The 17,159-nt window shown below is 35.1% G+C and overlaps 1 protein-coding gene across 1 annotated transcript; it reads left to right on the plus strand.

Moving 5' to 3' along the window:
* The first annotated feature begins 1,036 nt into the window (after positions 1-1,036).
* LOC132269226 (uncharacterized) lies at positions 1,037-16,853 on the plus strand. Its single transcript, XM_059770339.1, has 7 exons — positions 1,037-1,513; positions 2,478-2,577; positions 4,912-4,977; positions 8,080-8,194; positions 11,074-11,156; positions 12,974-13,035; positions 16,423-16,853. The coding sequence occupies exons 1-7, from the start codon at positions 1,323-1,325 to the stop codon at positions 16,517-16,519; spliced, it is 714 nt and encodes a 237-aa protein (XP_059626322.1). The 5' UTR covers positions 1,037-1,322; the 3' UTR covers positions 16,520-16,853.
* The last annotated feature ends 306 nt before the right edge of the window (positions 16,854-17,159 follow it).

Genomic DNA, 17,159 nt, shown 5'->3' on the forward strand with positions numbered 1-17,159 from the left:
TTATTTTTTTTCTTTTATTTTTGAACCTTCACATTAGATACGTGGATTATATTAAAAAAGATACACCTATCCTATTTTATTGAAAGGAAACAAAAATTATTGCTTCATAAAAATAGTTGTAGAAAACTCACAAAGTCACAAAAGAGATAATTACCCAACAACAAATACAAACAAGTTAATTGGATAAAATAGGAAAGTCAAATAAAAGGGATTCCTTTCATAGAAAAATACTATTTTCTCGTGTTTTGTACGTGAAAATATTTTAAGACAAATAGACCGATGCGGGAAACTAGATTTTATCTTTCGTTTCTTTTTCCTTCTATCCAAACTCCAAAAAAGTTTAAAAATTTTCTCTTTCCTTTATTTTCTATTTGATTCCACTTAACCAAAGGAAGCCATATAGACTCTAAAGAGTCCAATTAGATGGAGAGTGAAAGTGAAAAAAAGTGAAATCAAATTTTCATCATGCATTTGGTTAACAGGAAATCTTTTTTTTTTTAAGAAAGTTGTAAGAAAATCTTATTTTGATAGTTTGGATAGCATGAAAAGGAAAAGAAATTGTTTCCACTTATGGAAAATATTCTTATATTTTTAAACAGTATAAAAATAAATAAATTTATGCTGAAGAAATACGGAGTAGTATTTATACTTAATTATTTATTTTAACAACAAATAGTGAAATATGGAATATAATAGGATGTTAAAATCAAAAAGAGAACGACATGTGAGTCCCACAGCCCCACATTTTAGGTTGGATTTTTTTGGACTGATGTTTCATTGATTGTTCACTCAAAAAGGGAACTCAAAAAGTATAATACTCTATTTTTTTTTTAAAAAGCATTTATTATTGTTGTTCAGGTATACAGTACAAATTTGCTCTGAGCGTGAGCATATATAAATATTCCCTTTGAAGCCCAAGTTGCTTAATTAAAAAAAAATTGATTTTCTACACGTTCCGTACCCATTTTGACCTTTTCCTCTCTCTCTCTCTCTCTCTCTCTCTCTCTCTAATAGTCTCTATAGTCTATCTACAATATTTATATATACATAATTTGCATATATAAATAAATATTCCCTTTGAAGCCCAAGTTGCTTAATTGGAAATTTTTTTATTTACTACAAGTTCCGTACTGATTCTGACCTCCTCTCTCTAATAATCTCTATCGTCTATCTACAATATATATACATAATTTGCATAACATGTTGCAATATTTTCGTTAATATATATATATATATACACACTTCCATTTGCCATATATATCTATCTACACAAATCCGCAATTGATTTTGTTTTCAGATTCGATTGAGTGATTGATTGGTTAATGGCTGCGAGTGCGAACCCTCTTGGAAATAATAACAATCAAGAAGGTTCAGGCAACGTAATTGACGCCGCCACGTCGTTAACTGAGAACGCGGTGGTGGGCCCCACTCAGGCGTCGCTCAGGCACAACCCCGGTATCTCCCTCGAATGGACTGTCGATGAGCAGTCTCTCATGGAGGATTTACTCGCCAAGTAGGTCACCTCTCCCTCTCTTTCCTTTCTTGTCTCTCCACCACTCTCTGTATATAAATTAATATTTGCATAATAGATATATGTAACGTGTACTTCTTGAACTTTCTTCGATGAACTGCGAATACTTGTGGACTCTCAATTGGTTTCTTGGGTTTTTTCTCTCCCTCATCCATATTTGATACATCATATTGATTTTCTTTACGTCCTCTGTGAACTCTGTTCACTCTCTGTGTGTATGGATTTGATTGAGGACTCTCTCATAGAGGATTTGCTCGCCAAGTTGGTCACTTCTCTCTCTGTTTAATTATAAATTAATATTTGCTATATATATATATATATATGCAAGTTGTACTTGTTGAACTTTCTTTCCTGAATTGTGAATTATTGTGGATGATTCTTTGAGACTCCATTGGAATTCATGGATTTTTCTCCCTCATCCATATTTCAAGCATTATCTTGATTTTCTTTATGTTTTTTTCGAACACTTTTCTATCTGTTTGTATGGAATTGAACATAAATCTCTTTCTGTTCGGAATAAGTGCAAATATCTTTGTTTTTTCTTTATTCTTTTCAGATTCTGTTAGGTAGGTTTACAATATCATCCCAATATCCCATGGTAATACATTCAATGTAAAAGATACATAGTGTGTGTATATATATGTGTAAGTATAACATGTGCTTTTGTGTTATTATTTTCTTATTATTATTTTTTTATTTGAGGAATGGAATATAAGTTGATTTTCTCAATATTGAGAAATTAATAAAATTATAAAATTACTACTGTAAGTTTGAACGAAGTCACAATAACCTTAATTCAAAAACCCTAAGTAACTAATGAGTATTAATTTTTGCTCTATTCTGTAGTAACTATGGGTACGGTTGGTTGTTTTAATTGCTTTTCCTCTTTTATAAACAATGCACGAATCTTGCATATCAATTTGATTCGGCAACATATCTTTTGCAGATATGCCTCTGATTCCAACTTAGTTAGGTATGCAAAAATTGCGATGCAGTTACCAGATAAGACAGTTCGAGATGTGGCACTGCGCTGTAGATGGATGACTGTAAGTTCTCCATTTCCTGTACCGAATGGTTGTTCAGATTATGTTCTTATTGGATTTTGTGAACCCTAAAAAGAAACAATTCAGAGTTTAAGAACTCAAACTTGCATTTCCGTCCAATAAAATGCCTACAGAACTGGACCATGTTATGATCACATCGACTTACTATCAAGATTTTGAGAATATTTTGTTCCGTCCACAACTCATATTAGCACTTCAGGATGCTAGGAGCCCTTGAAACTCATTTTAGGGTTGTCACGTTCATTGACTGAAAGCATTTTTGACTTATCTTAAATTATGGCAAACTTGATTTAAACTTTCTTTTCTTAATCCTTAAAGATTATACCGGTTTACTTGTTGAGTGAAGTCCAATTTTGCTGAGTTATTTAATTTGTCAAGGATAGAGAGTGAAACTGACAATTGCCTATACTCGCACGATCTGATGCTAAAGTGCGTTTTCCTTTGTCCTTGTTATATATGGACAGAATATTGGAATTTCACACAAACTTGGAATTCTCTCTCTTGGTAATCCTAACGTTTTTGGCAGGCTTCAAGTTCCAAGTCTCCAACCTAAAAATTCCAGAAAACAAGAACCCTCTTTTATGATGGGATGGCAATGCAATGTTAAACTTTGCAATTTTAAAAAAATGCGGACAAGCGAACATGCCTAATGCCTAGGATGCCCATGTTCTGAATTTTATATATTGCAAGCATATATCTTCAAATATTTAGGTATCTATGCGTTTGTAAAAGAATCATATGGAGGTAAAATGTATAACAACATAATAAGTTCATTTACACAAATGGCAAACAAGATTATTTATGTAAGATCTTATACTGCAATTTTCTTTTGTCTCCTCCATTACATGTATTAGATACTGTCCGCCTTGTTACATTGGTATTATGTGTTGATATCAAAGATTTGAATATGTAAACCTCATTTTTTCCGCTTGATTTTTTGTTTATTATTGAAAATAAATTCTCAGACTCACAGTTGTTTGACACTTTTTATGAAATATTTCTATCTCTTGGGATCTGAAACTGAAATATATTTGTCTACCTTTCACTTTCTACTCGTGACATCTGTCTTATTGTTGGGAAATGGTTATGGACTTTATTTTAAATGAACATTTATAAATTTATGCGTTTGGAACACATATATTTTTATTTCTTTTAAAGCTAAATTATGCAATAAAAAAATTCTGATATCTTGCGATTCTCAATTTTATTCATTACTTATTTTTTTAAATGATTGCTTTCAGATTGTGCATAGTGGTTCTGCTTCCTTGTGGCTGCGGCACAAATATATAGAAACTCAATTTTGTTTTATAGTTGGAGTTGTTCTTTTAGGTTGCAATTTGTTGTGATTGAGAAAGCTATGAGGGCTGTAAGTTTGTAAATTGCTTTCTACAAGTGCCGGAGTCTCAATGGGGAAACTGCGTATGGTTATGACTATAGCTAAGACATTAAACTCTTTGTTTATTACACAATGGATGATATGTTTCCAGTTCTTGAATGACCTAAGATTGCATCATAAGCAAAATTTGAAGCCTTAAAACTAGTAACTGACATGTGTGCCTATAAGAATGAATTTTATGAAGCTATTGGTTCTTCAAGGTTTAAAATTTATAAGGTTAGATACTTATCAATAAATCTATATAAAGAGAAGTAACGTTTGTCAGAGGTTTTTTAAAAGTTCTTTACATATTCATAGGAGTCGATATATATTTTTTTCATCTTGCCAACACAAAAATAGTGATGGCTAGATCAAGAAAGAAAACTAATAGAAAAAGCAACATGCACTTGTTATTGACATAATTATGTTGCACTCCTTTCTAACGGCTTGGGCTTTTAGAGTAGATGGTAATCTAACATGGTATTGTTGATCGATGGTCTACTCCGGAGGGGCCACACCTTAGGGGAGTATTGGACTGTATTATCATATACGTTGCACATCTCTCTAACAACTCAAGCTTTTGGAGTAAATGGTGATTTAGCACTTGTTATTCTTCTATATATGTCGGATATTTTTAGATAATTTGTTTGTGAGCGTTTTTTATTTTATTTTATTTAAGAATTGAACTTTCCCATGCTTATCTTAATAATTTTAACTTTCACTTTAGAATGCAATATAAGTGCTCAAGGGTTTTCAGATTTTGATAGCTTTATAAAGAAACAGAAAAAAACTAGAAAATTTATGCATCACACTTATTTGTTCTCTTGAGGGCATTGGTTGGGAGTTCGATTTTGATTTTGTTTATTGTTTTATTAGTTGATAATAGCTATTTTGGTGTAATCATAATTTTTCTTTTATTTTTTATTTTTTGGTTTTTCCAGAAAAAGGAAATTGGCAAGCGAAGGAAAGAGGATAACAACCCAACAAGGAAAAATAAAGACAAAAAGGTTTGCCTTACTAAAGGTGCATGCAATTGTTATATTTGCTTTGTTATGCATGTACAATTTTAAGAACAAGTTGTTGTGGCTTGGTGTTTTTCAAGTGCTTGTGTGGCCTTTAGACACTTTCAAGCGTCCTTGAAGTGCTAAGTCAACTTACCCGTTTAGCTAGCTTAGTAAAGACTAAAACTAGAGAGGTGAAGGAAGAGTGCAGTAGACAAGCAAGAGAGAGTTTGAGAGAATGTAGTGCTTGTCTTGCTTGGAGAATGCTTTGCAAGACTTGGTTGCTTGGTGAGGACTGAGGAGCAAATGAGCGCCCCCCCTATATATAGGCTAAGGGCCTTATAATGAATGATTAGGATATGTACAAGTGTCAACAATCCGACGGTTGGGAGTATTCTAGAATGCCCCAAAGAAATGTCTATGCAATGTTAGGCTACTCTACAGTGTTCTATACAAGCATGTACGACTATAGACAAGTATACACATCTCTAGAGAATTCCACACAAGTCCACACTTATGTAGAGAAGTCTAGAATGTTCCTGCTATGCAGTTGCAGACTACCGACGTCATCATCCTGCTGTGCTTCTATGTGGTATAACTTTGCACAGCGGGGCATGGCAAAGTGCATGCTTCAATATTGGAATGGGACAAAACATGGTATGTTACACTCTTTTATGTGGTACGATAGGTGCAGGTTTACGTAGTTCAAAGTTGGATTGGATTTATCTATTTCCAAGTGTGAGTTTTGCTGTGCGAAAGTGGTGTGAAAGGTTTGATCTCAAACAAAAAACCTAGAGGGGGGTGAACAGGTCTAGTTTGCTCTTTTGATTGATCTTTGAATTATTTTAATTTTACCAAATTAAAAATATATCAATCACTCAAAGCAGTAAATAAATTGTTTCAAAAATAGAGTAGAGTAGGAGATGACACTAGGATTTTTAACGTGGAAACTTCAGCATGGAAAAACCACAGTAACTGGCCATCGGGCGAAACAATCCGCTATGATAAGAAAGAGTGCAACGAGTTCCAGTGCCTTCAGAACTGCTCTCCACAAGAGTCTAATTCTTCAGAATCACCTGTTGTTGATTTACCTTCGACTCAGTGACCTCTTATCCTACTGCCTTCAGAACCATCAACACTTGTCCTCGTCAACACAATCACCTCACGATGATTCGCTTCCTCAAGTGATTGAACTCGTCTTCCTTTCACTCACTAAGTGAAGCTGTAGGAAAAATCCTTAACTTTGATCAACCAAGATGAGCTTTTGAAAGCTCTGTTATGGCGTTGATCAGATGAAAAAATCAGCCTAATGACAATAACGTGTAATAGTGTGTGCTTATATAATTAAAGAAAATCTCTCGATGATGATTTCTCTCTCAAAAACTCTATCAAAAGCTCTAACAATGAAAAGTAATCTCTCTCTCTCTTTCTCATGTTGAGCTGGAGAAAAAAGGAGTCTTTATAGACAAGAGAGACCAATTAAAAGTATAAAAAAGTGTTTTAAAACCTAATTGTACGTCTCAAGAAATTTGGTAGAAAAGGTTGTCAAAATCTTATCAAAAAGGGATAAATCTTGGAAATTTTCCCAACCAGTTGGACTTTGCAAGTCTTAGAAATTGAGATCTGTTGGATCGAAGGCGTTCGGGTCTTCACCCTGGGTAGGCAGGGTTGCCCGACTGCAATGAGGGCGTTGCGAGTTCGGGCTGGGGAGAATGTTACAATGGGGAACTTGTCCGACATCGGATCCTGATGGGGAAGTGATAGGGTATATATGGGTTGGCTGTTAGCTCCACCTAATAGTTTAAGCTTTTGGGTTGAACTGCGAAGCACCCGGCCCGTTACATTTGTCCTCATTATCCTTGCTTACATTTGGTTGTGCCCCATCGACCTATATTATCTTAGATAGGAGGTAGACTCATAGGATGTGATGGATGCTATTGCCTTCTGATGATGTCTAGTTGGAGGTCAGCTGTGACACATTTGTGCTGGCTCTTGAGCGTGATTATCCATGTGTCGTTCTCTGATTGGGCTGGTTGCTTTATCAACTCATGATAGGCCTGTCTAATTTAGCTATCCTAGTTATTTCATGTTCCTTGCATGGTTTACTGATGTCATCTAATATTTACATGATAGCTGAAGTCCGTTCTTCATGGCCAGTCATTATATAACTGGCCGTCTTTAGTCATCTGTTGCTTGTTCTTTATTTGTTTGGATTTTACTTGGGTAAGAAAAGTCTTACATCTTGGACGAATTGTCCTACCTTAACCACCTCTCTTCAGCCGTGCATATATCACGTTGACTTGGATGCATGTGGTCGGGTCGGATTGTCCATTGGGGTTGAGAGATTTTTCTTCAACTTGGGAGTTGGGCTGTCATTGGTTCAACTAATATCCAATAGTAGGTCATTCATAGGGCGTATAATCCAATTTTCATGTCAAATATTACTTCTCCACCTGCTTTCTTATGTTCTGGCCCACCTGCTCCAGTAAGGCTGCCCCTGGCACCTTCATCAGTGAATAGTTGAGGCAATATGTCCATATGGAATTCCTTTTGTTTTGTTCCATTTTCTAATCTCGAAAGGACATGTTATTGTATATGGATCGAGTGAATGTGGTGTCGTTTCTAAGTTCATAGTTTTTTATGTGATAGATGGTTTATAAGAGAAGCTGGCACTAGGGAGAACTGTGGGCTGCATTGGCCCCATGTAGGGCCTGTGAAGTTAACCTTGAGCAACTTAGCAGGAAGTTGCTGCAAATACTCTAGCATTACTCCCCATCATGCAATCAAGTTTTCTTCTATCGAATCGGTAAAGTTGTCAATTCCTTGATGCTATCATTAATAATAAAGTTGCCAACATGTACGTTGTAAGGATTCACAAGATAGTGTCTCAAAGTCGTCAACTCCAAAATTGTGTGTGTGCAATTGTTGCAAACTTCTTTCCAATGATCTCACCCAACAGCCTCCATGCTTGGAGGTGGAATAGCTAACTCCAGTTTCTTGTATTTATTTGGATTTATCATATTTTAATCAATTGGATTTTTTGACCCACAAATACGCTCACCATTGACACGAACCCCTATAAACTTTATTTTGATTTTTGTTTTGCAGGAAAAAGTTGCAGATCCTTTGGGAAAAGCCTCTCATGTTACAACCCATTCCAGTGGTCCTCCATATGCTCAATCAATGATCTCCATGGACAATGATGATGGCATCTCGTACAAAGGTTGGTGCACATTCTCATCTTCTAGTGAGACAGAAGCCAATGGAAATAAATGAGAGAAAATGCATGGTTGAACGCTTTTTCATTTATATGACAATTTCCGCTTCAATATATTGTGACTGTTCTATTTAGTGTTTTGAGAATTTATTTAAACTTGGCATAATTATATAGAAATATTATGTTTATGAGTTGTGAGGATGTAGAATGATGGTGGGTTAGGGTTTGTGTCACCTATCACAAATAATTGGAACAAGGCTTTATCAAGTTGGGGTATGAGGATAGAGTTCATGCGTATGCTTAGGCTTTCTATACTTATGTTGGAGGGAAATGTATATATCTTAGTTAGGTAACAATGGGAAATTTTGAAGGAGATGAAATGAATATAATGGAATGGGTAAACATAATATAGTATGGTGGTTCTCTATGTATGTACAAATTGGGTGTGGATGATAAGGAATATATGGAACATGTTACCACTATGAAATAGAATGTTGTGGAGAACTGGCATTGGGTTTTGTTGCTCTTGGATTTTGCAGAATTCACAATATGGCTGTTAAGGTGGTAGTTGAGGGGGGTTGATAAGCTGTTTATGTGATGACTGTAGTGTGTAACTGACTGAAAAACTCATTTTATTGAAATTAGCAATGGAGGAGGTTGACATTTGCTTAAAGTTGTGTCTTCAATTTTTTATTTTATAATGGAGTGGGATTACTAATGTGGTGGAGCCATATTATGAATATTTTTTTTGATAAGTAAAGCCATATTATGAATATGATTTGAAGTAATTACTTGTCCTTGAAGTTGCCAGAAGTCTGTTTGATGGGTTACCCACTTGGGGGGTTATGTTTGACAAAGTTTATATTAGTCTTCAAATCTCCAAAAGCTGCTAAGAAGTACGGAAAACTGAGACAGTAGACAGAAACATGCTACCGGCCGTTGTTTTGTATGTTCAGACCGGCATAGGGCTCCAATCAGACATTCTTCAGTTCTGGCTCTGTGAACCGGTATATAGGCCCCCTAGTTGGCGGCTGTTATGTTTGATTGTCCAATAACTCAATATGATGAGTTCCCCAATCTATCTAGTTTTGTGCAAGTATTAATCCATGAAGCATACTCTTTAGTTGGCCTGTAACTGTTTGCTTCCTTCATTGTTGGATCAATTGAATGATGCTGGTTCTGTTTGAGTGTGCAGTGGAAACAGTGTATGAATCAACATAAGCGGTAGGAAGGAGCCTATTGTTTCAAATTTTAGGCCCAAGGCAAATTCTGCAAATGATTCTTAATTGATATTTAATAAACTTATGTGATTAATATTAATTATTTCCTCTTTAGTTTTCTGTTTTAATTTTCTTTCATATTCCTTCTATTAAGTATCCCTTTTTGAGTGTATCTTTTGATTTCATGAAAATATATCACTTATATAGGCACACACTCTTACATCAATTGTAAGAAACCATTGTAATGGCCTTATAGTGGGACCCACATCAAAGAAATCACCTGGGCCTTCTTTTCCATGTTATGCTTTAGATGATCACCAATTAAGGTGGAGCCTACCCTGGCAGTACGTTGGGAAAATAGGTGTGTTTGACAATGGTTTTGTAGGTTATCTACACAACCACGCCCATAAACTTATGATACATGGACGACTATGAATGTGTGAAGTACCACACATGACACTTGGTTTTGGATATGTCCTGTGGTTGGATGTTTAATGGCAGGCATACCTGATAATTCAAGTATGCCGTCTAGTCGTCTATTTTACTTGATATTATCTTATTGTATTTCTTTTGTTATATTATTGCTTTAAAGTGAGTGCAGTGATGTTGAACTCTTGATGTTACATTGAAAGCCATTTTACTATAGATATGAACATTTTTTTGAGTCTCCATGTTCGGATTGTGGTTTTGATAACATGAAGATGATGAGCAGAAATTGTTACCTTCTAATCTTGATCTGAGAGATTAAAAGATGATTTAGACCTGCACACAAAATGTTGTGGTTTTTCTTCTCGTCGCCACTGCTGTCCTGTATCTATGCTGATTGGGCACTTCTCAAAGTACTCAATGCAAAGATCTGAATCCGCGCCCGAACCACCATTAAAGTTGCTGCTTCTAAAGCAGATTTGAACTTGGTTTTCTATCTCCTTAACCGATAAGTATGTAGTCACCAATTTACCATTCAAAATTTAAAGTGGATTCTTATTATTATTTTTTTTGTATTCTTTCTAGTTTCAAGGATTAACCACATAAATCACTTCTGTGCCTCCTTCGTGCCTCCAAAGAGCATTACCATGGCACCTTTAAATAAATTCTATACCCATGCGTTTTAACTCAAACTTCGATTATAAGAGCTTGTTGCCACCTACCATATAGTTTTCATTCCTGCACTGCAGATAGTTGAACTGTAGTGGAGTTAGCATATTCATCAATATCTGATGTAACATCATTCTGTGAATATTTAAATATTAAAGGAGGCATCTGCTAGGTTAAAAGGGTTCTGAGTATGAAGAGCATCTTTAAAGGATAGATGTGATACTGTCTGAGGATGTTCAGTATCCACAGGATTGATGCTGGAAGTTATGTTTATGGTCTATTGTGAATATGAGGTTTTTTTCTTGCAAAATCTTGGTAGTACTAGTAGGTTTCTGTTGGTTTTAAGGTTGGATGCAAGGTTTAAGCTGCAGATAAAGTTGGCATGATTTTTGTCTCTACGTTTGTCTAATTTGCAACTAGCAATCATACTTGTTTCTTGTTCTTTGTGCTTCATGCTAATTGTATGGTTATTGCTATTAGTTCTGAATTAAGATGCACTTTTGTCATTTCTAGTTTCTTTGTGATCCCAATGCTTTGTAATTACAAGAATGTTATATTTCTTATTTGCAGCCATTGGTGGTGCAACAGGACAGCTTCTTGAGCAAAATGCTCAGGCCTTGAATCAAATTTCTTCAAATTTTTCAGCTTTCAAGGTAAAGTTATACAATTTTTTTTTTCACTTGCCCAAACAAAAGTGGGGGGAAAAAAAAGAGAGAAAAAAGTTGCACAGCTTATTGCAAAAAATTGTGTTGATTATTAAACCCTTTTAATCATAAAGTTTTTGCTGCCTTATTTTTTGATGGACATGCAAGCTGTTTGAATATTCTATATTTCAATGACGTGTATAAATACAGTTGGAAGACCATATATGATGGAGCACAACATTTTTCTAGATAGTGCCCAAGTATAGTGTGTTTTACATACATTTGAGAGAATGACATTGAAATTTGTTAGTATTGATGGTATTTTAGGATTTCAAGATGAAATTATTATACATTTGTAATGCGGTGATGTCCATTATACATTGCAAAGTTGAAATTGAAACTTGTTAGTATTGGTGGTATTTTTGGATTGATGTGACATTGTGCTGGTGATGCGATGATGTCTTTATTATTCTCTAATAGTCAACCTTTGACCCCAGGAGATTTACCGGGAAAATCAGGGGATTTACCAGGAGATTTGAGAGAAGGTTTTCCTCCCTTGAACCCATTTCCTCCTTTCTCCGCCATTTACAACTGCTGAAAAAATCAAGATTCCAGTTTGATTCAGTGTTACGAAAACCCATCCAAGCGGAACCGCTATCTCATATAACACATGCATAGTTGATATTTGTGTGTGTGTGTGTGTATATATGCCCTTTTTTCTACTTCTGTGTTTAGCCCTTCCAGTGATTATTAACAATGAAAGTTAAACGGAAAAATAAAAAATAAAAATAAACACGAAATAAATAAATAACTATATATATATAATAAAGAAGAAAGAGACGAGGAAGAAGACTAGTAACCTGAACGGAATAGAGGGGGGTGTAAAAGGTGAGGAGTCCAGCAGCAGTTTTGATGATAAAAAGGGTGTATGAGAGGGAGGAGAAGGGGTCTATGACAGTTGTAAAAACCCTTCCTCCGAAAATTTTCTGGGGAACCAAACGCTTCCCACTTGGCACTCTGGCGTTTCCCAGTAACAGTCGCTTTGTTATTGTAAAGTGGTTACAATGACTAATATAGCCCTATAATGCCAGGAGACCCCAATTTCAAGCAGGGGGTCTTTATGTCTTTTCACAAAATAGTAGGTACATTGTCCCACCAGCACCTCATCAGTGGCATTTTGTTCAGTACAATTATGTTTAAATAAGCATGACGAAAAAAAAGCTTTTTAAAAAAGTTGAGTGTTCAACTGAAGTGGATATCACAGAGAGGAGTTTTAATTTCATGGACATCCAAACATGCCTGATGATTTTATATTCTACATTTTATTGCACTCATATTGATTTGGACAATGGATGATATTCCGTTGTGTTGATGGGATCAGATTTTTTTTTTTAGGCCTTTGGTGGAAAACCTGAATAGCGTTCAATCTTGTTGCCTCTGGCTATGTTACTTTTCTAAATGCTGAAGTACCTGTGTCACACACTCGGCTATGGGACATGTCCAACATGTTTGATTTGAGTTGCACCTAGCAAACATGTCTGACGACACATACTCGAATCCATGTAACATAGTTTTCTGGCACCAGGGATCTCTTATTTTGTGCCCATTCTGTGTAGGTCCACCCACCCACGCACATGGTGTTCTGCTGCCTAGTCAGCAAAGTACTCATTGTTGCACCGGAGCCAATTAATGACATTCATTGAATAATGCTGTCATTTAGATTGATTGAACTCTTTTGTAGACTATTTTAGTATCACACATAAGCAGTAATCTTAGGAGTGGATTATTCATAACAACATTTTCATTTTTATTCTCTTTTCTTGCAGATGCATGAGAACATCAGTCTCTTTTGCCAAGCTCGAAATAATATCCTCACAATCTTAAATGAGTATGTCTGAAGCTCTCTATGTTATTTAAATTTGTTGCTCCATCCTAGCAAGAACTTTCCTTTCTGGCTTGTATGCATATTTTTTGCTTGTCATGCTTGCATATGCATAAAGTTTAATTTTTGCATGCTCATATAGTGTCTTCTTTTTGCATAACCGTGACTGTTTAGTAAGTTCATTGTTTGTTCATCCTCACTGTCATCATGCAACTTTTGCCATACATTTATAGAAGACACTGTTTAGTAAGTTCATTGTTTGTTCATTTATACATTTAGTAAGTTCATTGTTTGTTCATCTTTGCCATTCTTTTTTGTTGAAAAAGAAAGTTCTTTTGGGACTTTGTGATGTAGCCATGGACCCAGGGGGAGATTTTATCAGACTAAGTTGCGTAGAATTTACTTTTCAATTTCTCCTGTTTTTGATAATTCATTCACCCTCTTGGTAAGGTGGCATCACTTTTGACATCTGATCAGAAGTTCCAATAAGTCAACATGGGAAAGATGGTTTTTAATAGAAATGAACGGAAAAAAGAGAATTCATGTGTGGCGGTAGTTAGCAAGAAAATTGTTATGAATGGCAGTAAGTTAGGTCTGTTAGAAATGTTAGGCATGTTGCTTTGTATCTTTTTAAGTGTTTTAATTGTGAATTGAATAACTTTTATCTTTTAAGAGATGAGCGATGACAGAATAAGTGGACGTGAAGTTTTTTGAAGAGAATGGAACAGAATTACATGAAAAGATAAAACAAGAGGTGAAAGTCGAGAAAGTCCTCTGAACCCCCTCCCTAATTAGAAATCTGAATGTTTTTTGTTAGTTTAGGGACACTTACGTCACATCAGCAAACAAATTTACAGTAATATATGAAATTTTAATCATAAGGTACTACCTCTTGTGCATCAAGAATATTAGGCCCATTTAAGTTTTCAATTAAAATGGAAGAATCGCCCTTTAACGCCCTCCAAGGGGTCTGTGATCTCAGCTCTAACAGCATGTACCCAAGTTGTAAGGTCAGAGTTGGAAATAAAATCAACTTTTCCTGCTAGCATTCCTCGAAATACTTTTGAGTATCTGATAGACTAGACAAAATGGCAGGAGGGAGCAACTTATGTACAAAAGTATACAGGAACAGTAAACTACTCTCTCTATGATCATAACAACAACAAAAACCACCAAGCCTTTTCCCAATTACTTCAGGCCGGCTACACGAATCCTGTGTTTCCATTCCGCTCTATTTATGGCCATAGCCTCAGTCAATCCACATGCACTCTCTTCATGATCATGTCATCTAAAAAAATCTAGAAAAGAGAAAGTATTGGAATTATTCAGACAACAAAAAATTTAAAATATTCAATATAGTTAATTTTTCCTTTATACTATGTGAACAAACACAGACGGTGGCCAAAATTATCGTGGGATGTAGTTACTATAAATGATTTTAAAAAGTTAAATATAATAGGTGAGATAATGCGTGATAGAAAAGAATGAGAAAAGGAGAATTCATGTGGCCGATCCATTCATATGGGATTGATGATGATGTTAATTTGAACAAACATCCTTACATCCTCAAAAGTATGCCTATCTCGCTTAATGCTCTTCTGCCAAGCCTGCTGGACTCTATTGCTAGGACTGCTTTCATCCCACAGCAAATAAGATCTCCCATGGTCTCATTCTTACGGGAGCTTTATGTTTATTTCTTATTTTCATTCTGCCCATGTTATATTTCAATCATTTTAACCTACTCTTGGTCTAGGCAGACAAGATATGTATAACAAACTAGATTTTGGTTGGACAATAGTTTACACTGCAACTGATTTCATAATGGCACAATCAGGCAGTAATTTCATGAAACAGGAATGTGATGTGTTTAAAAATTTAATAAGCTAATGATATAGATGAGTGAGAGCGAGATATAAGTAATCACATCCAACTTGAATTATTTGGCTTCGTTGGTGCATCAAGGCGTTTCAATATGACTAAAAAATAGGCTGTCTGCATGTAGAATACACATATATATATATGTGTCGACCAATATAAAAAAAATAAAAACCCTAAAGAAAACTTGGCAATTAAATTAGAAAGGTGAAGAAATGCCTTAGAATCATAAGGGTTGAGGGGTAGCAGGACTAAAACTGAATATATGGAATGCAAATTTTGTAAAGAGTAGGATATTAATGGTGTAATGGATACACTTCAAAATCAAATGATATCTTATTAAAAAAAGAAAAGGGAAAAAAGGATTATCCAAAGTGAACACTTTTGGTAATTAGGGTCATTAATACAAAAGGATGGTGATGTAACTAATAGGGTAGGCACAAGTTGGACAAAATGGAGGCAAGTTAGTGGTGTTTTGTTTAACAAATTAATTCCATATAAAATAAAAGGAAAATTTTATAGAACAGTTGTTAGGTCAACTATTTTATATGGCGCATAGTGTTGTTTTAAAAAGAAGCAAGAATAACGAATTCATGTAGCCGAAATAAGGATGTTCGGATGGATAATTGGAGTAACTAGAAAAGATGGGGTTTCAAACATAAATGTGAGGAGGGAGAAACTAGGTGTAGCACCTATTATTGACAAGAGTAGATGTGGGTGTTATAGACATATAAATAGAAGACCTATAGATGCACCGGTGAGAAAAGGGAGGATTATTTGCATAGATGGTAGGAGCAAAAGAGGGCGTCCAAAATTAACATGGAGTAAAATTATTAAAAAATATTTCAAAAAGTTAAATAATGGAGAATATATGGCATATAATTAAAAAGAAAAGAAAAAGAGAAATCATATGGCCGATCCCATTCGTATGAGGATCAAGGTGATGCTGACGACCAATATCAGGAAACAAACAATTTCATCCTGAGGTAAGAGAAAATTGATGAAAGGAAAAGCTTTTATATTTATATATTCTTCATTTTGCTGTTCTTTTTTATTTTGTTTTGGTGGGCCAGGGTTGGTGGGTATGAATGACAAATATAGTGTTTGAAAGAGTAATAGAAAGTTGTTGGTTTGTATGGGAAAAGGACATCTGCTCAACATTGTGTTTGTGAGATTGTCCACGCGATGAAACTAGGTCTTGTGTATTTTGAAGCGTTTGTTATTTCTAATATTTTCCTTTGAAGGGATTTAAAAAAATAAGAGAATAGAAAAGAGTGGAAAGGGTTAAGTGCGTTAATTTTCACTTCATTTTTGTGAGACGCATTATGATGGGTTACTGTTACAAAAGATAATTGAATTCTATGAAGAGTCTTTAAGGGTAAAATTCATTGTCCCTGTTGGGCCCAGACACAAAATAGCAGCCATCTCATGTTGCTTCTACAAGGTGTTGGGATAATATTGTATCATTGAATAGTGTCATATGTTTTTCCTACGTGTTGATGTGAATAAGTATTGCAGCTTGAATGACACACCGGAGATAATGAAGCAGATGCCACCCCTTCCAGTGAAGCTGAATGAAGAGCTTGCAAATTCAATCCTTCCCCGGTCATCCTAGCAGAAGAAATGATGGTGCCGCTGCTTTTATTATGTGACCTGAGCTCACTGATGCTTCTGATTCTTTCCATCAAGTTGTGACCTTTTTGTTATAATCTGAAAGCAGAATAAACTGGCTAGTCAAGTCCAATTCATTTTTCAATTTCAAAGGGGAACTTTGTTTCCAATTTCTTTGCGCGATGGTCTTGTTCCATTATTTTTTAAAATCTTTCTTTTCTTTACCTTATTTAGCTTTGTTGATTTTTTGTAAGTAGTTTTTGTAGTATGTAATGCTAAGAGTTGTGTAAGAAGTCTTCTTGACACTGTAAATAATTCAAGGAAAATTAGTTATAATATTAAGTAACATTACAAACTAAATGTTATACAATGTTTGGGTATGGAACATCCATATGGGTTTTATACAATGGTTGGGAAGTCGCTCTTTGCAATAGACATAAATGATCTATTTCTATACTCCTTTGTTTTTTTTCATGCAGATTTACAAAAGCACCTCACATTTGTGAAAACCTAATCAAAATGTTAGATTGTCTTCTCCTCTTGTCGGGCTTTGGCCTCGCCTTCGTTGTCCCACTGCAAAAGCTTTTTAAAAAAAGTTTACTGGAAAGTCGGTGTACGGATTCTATATTCACATCTCATTTTGA

Source organism: Cornus florida, unplaced genomic scaffold (genome assembly GCF_030987335.1).
Source record: "Cornus florida cultivar Cherokee Brave unplaced genomic scaffold, ASM3098733v1 CherokeeBrave_3.0.0_Hap2_Chr08, whole genome shotgun sequence".
Classification (NCBI taxonomy): domain Eukaryota; kingdom Viridiplantae; phylum Streptophyta; class Magnoliopsida; order Cornales; family Cornaceae; genus Cornus; species Cornus florida.